Below are 5,743 nucleotides of genomic sequence, written 5' to 3'. Positions count from 1 at the left end.
TTTTGTCCGTTTCTTTCCTCAATCCACATTCCACTTTTCAGGAACATATGGACAAGTCGGCTGGACCATGACAAATGGCGCTGGGTGTTGCTGGGGTTGGAGCACAGGAGTAAAGTGATGGCCACCACAAATTAAAAGTGAGTGCGAGATAAAAATAAAGTGACAGTGTGGTGAGTGGCTCGGGAGTAAAGCTGTAAATATAGAGCAAAGGCTTTTATATTCTTGTTGGTTTTTGTGTATGGGTTGTATGTTTTGTTCCTATAACCAGAGATGTCATTGTAAATATATGTGCATTTATAATAATATTTCTATCATTGACCTTGTGTGTTGGCTACACTGTAAATGTTTTTGATATGCCCAAATGCTATATAAATTCTATGGTTATTGTATGGGCAGCAACTTCTCAAGGTCACAGATGTTGTGTAAGGTGCTATGGTGAGGTCTACAATCTCTGTTTAAAGCTCTAAGACTGTTTGCTGCATAGCCTATATAGAGAAGGACAGGGACAAAGAGACTGACCTGCTTTTGGGGATGACTGTTAGAGCATGGCATTAGCCCTGCCCCTTGGGATACCAGTTGTGCTGATGGACAGCAAACCTTACCCGTAAGTCCAGCCCCATATCCATGCTGGCGTCTGCCTAAAGTGGGCATAGTGGTGAGACCAGAGCAGGAGCCAAAGCCCAGGAATGCAGGCAGAGTGAGCCTTGAGAGGCACAGCCAGTACACGGGATCCAGGTCTGGTGGGGGATTGTGCATGCAGAGTGGGCCAGTTCTACATGCCCATGTGTTGACTTCTCAGCGGGGCTTTGCTTAGCCCCTCCAATACACATGTGACAGTGTCCCAAGGAGCCTGAGCAAGCAGCAGGTCTATGTGGAGCTGGAGCCAAGGGGAAAATGGCTTCTCAGAGAGGGTTTCACCCCAACATCACTCGTGTGGAGGCTGAGAATCTCCTGCTAACCAGAGGAGTTGATGGCAGCTTTTTGACAAGGCCTAGTAAGAGTAACCCTGGAGATTTCACGTTGTCTGTTAGAAGAAATGGAGCTGTCAGTCACATCAAGGTTCAGTACACTGGGAACTACTATGACCTCTATGGTGGGAAGAAGTTTGCCACCTTGGCTGAACTGCTCCAGTATTACATGGAACATTCCGAGCAGCTAAAAGAAAAGAACGGAGATGTTGTTGAGCTCAAGTACCCACTGAATAGTGCAGACCCAACCTCTGAAAGGTGGTTCCATGGTCCTTTGTCTGGAAAAGAAGCAGAGAAACTGCTAATGGAGAAGGGTAAGCGTGGCAGCTTTCTTGTTCGAGGGAGCGAGAGACACCTTGGTGACCTCGTTCTCTCTGTCATCACTCGTGATGACAAACAGAAGAGCAATGATGGCAAGTCCAAAGTGACCCACGTTATGATCCGATGTCAGGAACTGAAATACGATGTTGGTGGAGGAGAGTGTTTTGACTCTTTGACAGACCTGGTGGAGCATTACAAGGAGAACCCCATAGTGGTGACACGGGGCACAGTCCTGCAGCTGAAGCAGCCTCTCAACACAACTCGTATTAATGCTGCTGAAATTGAAAGCAGAGTTCGAGAGCTAAGCAAGGTAGCTGAGACCACAGGTACAGTCATACAGGGCTTTTGGGAAGAATTTGAGACACTACAGAAACAGGACTACAAATTTCTTTATAGCCAAAAAGAAGGACAAAGACAAGAAAATCAAAACAAAAATAGATACAAAAACATCCTGCCATTCGATCACAGTAGGGTTGTCCTGCACGATGGCGATCCCAATGAGCCCTTTTCTGATTACATCAATGCGAACATCATCAGGCCTGAATTTGAAACCAAGTGGCACAATTCAAAACCCAAAAAGAGCTACATTGCCACTCAAGGCTGCCTGCAGAACACGGTGAATGATTTCTGGAGGATGGTGTTCCAGGAGAACTCTCGAGTCATCAGCATGACCACAAAGGAGGTGGAGAGAGGGAAGAGCAAATGTGTCAAGTACTGGCCTGATGAGTATGCCTTCAAAGACTATGGTGTCATGCGTGTTAGGAACATCAAAGAAATTGCTGCTCATAACTACACCTTAAGGGAACTCAAGCTTTCCAAGGTTGGACAAGGAAACACAGAGAGAACTGTCTGGCTTTACCATTTTCAGACATGGCCCGACCATGGTGTGCCCAGTGACCCTGGAGGTGTGCTGGACTTCCTGGAGGAGGTCCACCACAAGCAGGAGAGCATCGTGGATTCAGGCCCTGTTGTAGTTCACTGCAATACTGGAATTGGCAGGACAGGAACATTCATTGTGATTGATATCCTTATTGACATCATTAGAGAGAAAGGTGTTGACCATGACATCGATATTTGTAAAACCATTCAGATGGTACGGTCTCAGAGGCCAGGAATGGTCCAGAAAGAAGCACAGTACCAGTTCATCTATATGGCTGTCCAGCATTACATCCAGAGTCTGCATCACATGATCAAGGAGGAACATAAAAGCAAAAGGAAAGGACATGAATATAGCAATATTAAGAATTCCCTGGTGAACCAGACAATCAGTGGCCAGAGCCCCATGGCACATTGCACTCAAACACCACCCAGTGCAGAAGTGAGGGAGGTTCTGGGCTTGGCACATAGTTCATTACCATGTCCCATGAGCATTAGAAGTTTCCGAAGAACACGGAATGACTCTAAGAAGGATGATAATGATGACAGTGGGCATAGCTCCCAGAGGAGGGACAGCATCTCCAACAGGGTTTTATATGAAGAGTTCCTGGCACTGGCAAGACGTGTTGACTATATGGAGCACTCCATAGGCAGCATCATGTCCAAGCTTGATGCTGTGGTTGTCACACTTAAGACCATGGAAAATGTGTATAAACAGTCGAGGTAGATGATTAAGTGCTATTCTATTTTGGCAATTATATTCTCCATTTGCAGGACAAATCATCCCTCTACAAACTGAGTTAGCCCTAAGATAATCCCCTGGCCACTCATGACAGCATAATTGATGTGAGCTGAGTTAACTTTTAAATGCGGGATGTATGTGACTTTTGACACACTGGTTTTACATTGTCCCATAGCCTTCCTTGCTATGTGAAAGTGGCAGTATCAGGGGAATATAGAGCTTTGGTAAACACTATCCACAAGTACCAGAGAGAGACAATGAGCTAAATACAAACACAGTTTAACTGAAGAAACCCCGTTAATGGAAATTGTAAAGAAGGGCAATTATCTAAGTTTTGCCTCAAAATTGTAAAAATTCCTTTGTTATTGCCTAATTCTAGTTGCTTCTTACTATAAGGAGGAGTTCAGATACCAGTTTTTGTCACAGTCTTACAAGTTCATCTCTGGCTGTGGTCTCAAGGAGATTTATTTACTTAATTTTTTATTTTTATTTTTCCTGGAATAAAGTTTGCTTCTGGTTTACTAGACTTTTGTGGGCTTTTGTACAACCCCCTGTGGACCTAACATTTTGTTGACCCATACAGGGAAGCACAAACCTGGTTCTGGGGGGGGCACCCCAGTCTCTGGTCTCTGGTAAACTTTATTATTACTGTTTTTACCAATTGGTAAGTTTCTGGTTTTATCTGGTATCTGATATCTGGTATGTGGACAATCTGAGGGCTCAAGAACGTCTAGTAGACATGCTTCTAATCTCAGAGCCTGAGGGAAATGGGGGTTGTTCCAATTCCTCGTCTGGCCATTGGGTCATTTGTTTACAATCCTTTGGGACTGATAAGATCTCACGTGACCCAACACGCAGCAATGTCTTGTCGAATCTGTTTGTCATGTTCTGTTTAATTGTCATATCATGTTGAAAATAGTCTACTGTCAGGCTCATGTGGTGACTGTTATTAAATTCATGTCTACCATGGGCTAAGGTTCTTCTGTGCCTCAGATCCTTTCAGATCCTATGCTCCCACTTCCAGGATTTCAGGAATTTAACAGTAGATTTTGCCAGCCTTCCCTAACTTCTTTGCCTCAGAAGTCCAGGCTTCAGTGGGCACCTGTCTGCACTAGCACTGCTGTTAGCCAGGGAGAGGACCGCCCCTCCCCTGCTGGATCTGTAGTCCCAGGCTGGCTTGTCAAGGAGAAGCCAGGAGGACAGAGGCAAGCAGAGGCAACTGCAAGGCCAGGTAGCAAGGATGGCCACTGTTGGCCACTTGTCCCGGAAAATAATTGGTTTTGGTCTCACAAAATGACACATGTTCCAAAGCTGCACAGCGGAAAGCGTGATAATGGAGCAGCAGTGGGACCAGAGCCATCAGGAAAGCAGGAGCTGATGCAGAGGTCATAGAGGGGTGCTGCATACTGGCTTGCTTTCTCTGTGGTGACATAAAACTAGTCAGTATACCCCTAGTAAAGCTTGGCTGACTGACTGCTGAGATCTTGCTTTGCCCGCCTTCTTATTTTTTAAATCAGCAGAAAAGAGATTCATTCCTGTAACTGTCTAGCCTGGCCCAGCATAGACCAGCAAGACACAACTATGTCACAGCCTCACGCATGGCCCCTCTTTTCCCACCACTCTACAGTCCCTCCCTTGTCCCCATTTCCCCTCACCTCCTAGGCCCAGCACTTCAGCCTCTGATGGAGACTGTCCTGGGAAGAACAGAACCACCTCCTCTGGGAGACCCTCCGGCCCCTTATGCTCAACCCCTGGATGGCCCCTGGGCTCTGGGAACTCACCCATTGGACTGCCCCAGCTCTACAGACACGGCCTACTGCTCCCCTTCACCTGTACCTCACTTCCCAGCTCTGCTTCATATAAACACTCAAAGATCTCTGCAACCTTTTTCTGTTCTCCTTTGCTTCTTGCCTGCCCTTCAGATGCTCTGCTGCACCCTCTGCTCACAGCAGGACCCCAACATGGCCCTTCTCATGAATCCAGCAACCCACAGCAGCCCAGGTCATGGGGTCACCAGCAGCTTGGGCCTAAGACTCAGGGCTTCCTCCTCCTTAAATGTTCACTTCAGGCTGAGACAGGCTGGCCTGCTGCTGGGACTTTCTGCCCCTAGGCCTCAGTGCCTCTGAGCATTCCTGGGCCCTGTCCCTCACTGCAAACCAGCAGCAGCTGCTGCCTTCCTAGCCTTTCCTCTTCAGTCACAGCTGCCCTATCGGAGCAACCAAGTCTTACTGGATTCTGGTGTACCATGCAGCTCTCCTCCCAGGACTGGAGATGTCTGCATGCTTTGCTTGTGGCTGCACCTGGACATGGATGTTACACCTGAGTGTTGCGCAGGTTGACTTCACACTGTTCAGGAGATGATCCTGCCCCTCAGTTGCTGGGATAACGTTTGTGCTACCATGCTGGCTAGAAAATAGTTACAGTCAAAGACAGGGATGTGAGGTCCTGGCTACTTCAACAGCGGGGGCACCAAAGTTTAAGGCCAAGACATGTTGGGCTATGTCTAACAGTGGGGGTCTCCATGAAGACTCTATCACCCTCATGACATGGCTATGTTAATAAAACTAGGCAGTAAGCAAACCTGTCAGAGGTTACAAACAAGACGGCCTGGCTGGGGCTACTCAGTGACAGAGTGTTTGCTTGGCAATTTGAGGACCCAAGCTCTATTTCTGCCATCACAGAAAACAACACATCTCCTGGTGATGACCTAGCATATATGAGGACCTGGGCTCCATCCTCAGGACTAAACACCAACACCGCAGTATGATCACTGTAAACCCTGAGTTACTGAGAACAATTCTTATGACTCTTATGGTGCAAGGAAAGAAGCAACTCT

At 47.0% G+C, this 5,743-nt stretch overlaps 1 protein-coding gene across 1 annotated transcript; it reads left to right on the top strand.

The window, feature by feature from the left end:
• The first annotated feature begins 894 nt into the window (after positions 1–894).
• LOC119805839 (tyrosine-protein phosphatase non-receptor type 11-like) lies at positions 895–2,892 on the top strand. Its single transcript, XM_038317627.1, has one exon. The coding sequence runs from the start codon at positions 895–897 to the stop codon at positions 2,890–2,892; it is 1,998 nt and encodes a 665-aa protein (XP_038173555.1).
• Positions 2,893–5,743: the final 2,851 nt, after the last annotated feature.

The sequence above is a fragment of the Arvicola amphibius genome, unplaced genomic scaffold, assembly GCF_903992535.2.
Source record: "Arvicola amphibius unplaced genomic scaffold, mArvAmp1.2, whole genome shotgun sequence".
Classification (NCBI taxonomy): domain Eukaryota; kingdom Metazoa; phylum Chordata; class Mammalia; order Rodentia; family Cricetidae; genus Arvicola; species Arvicola amphibius.
Note: the sequence above shows the minus strand (reverse complement) of the source record. Positions and strands in the feature narration are given on the sequence as shown.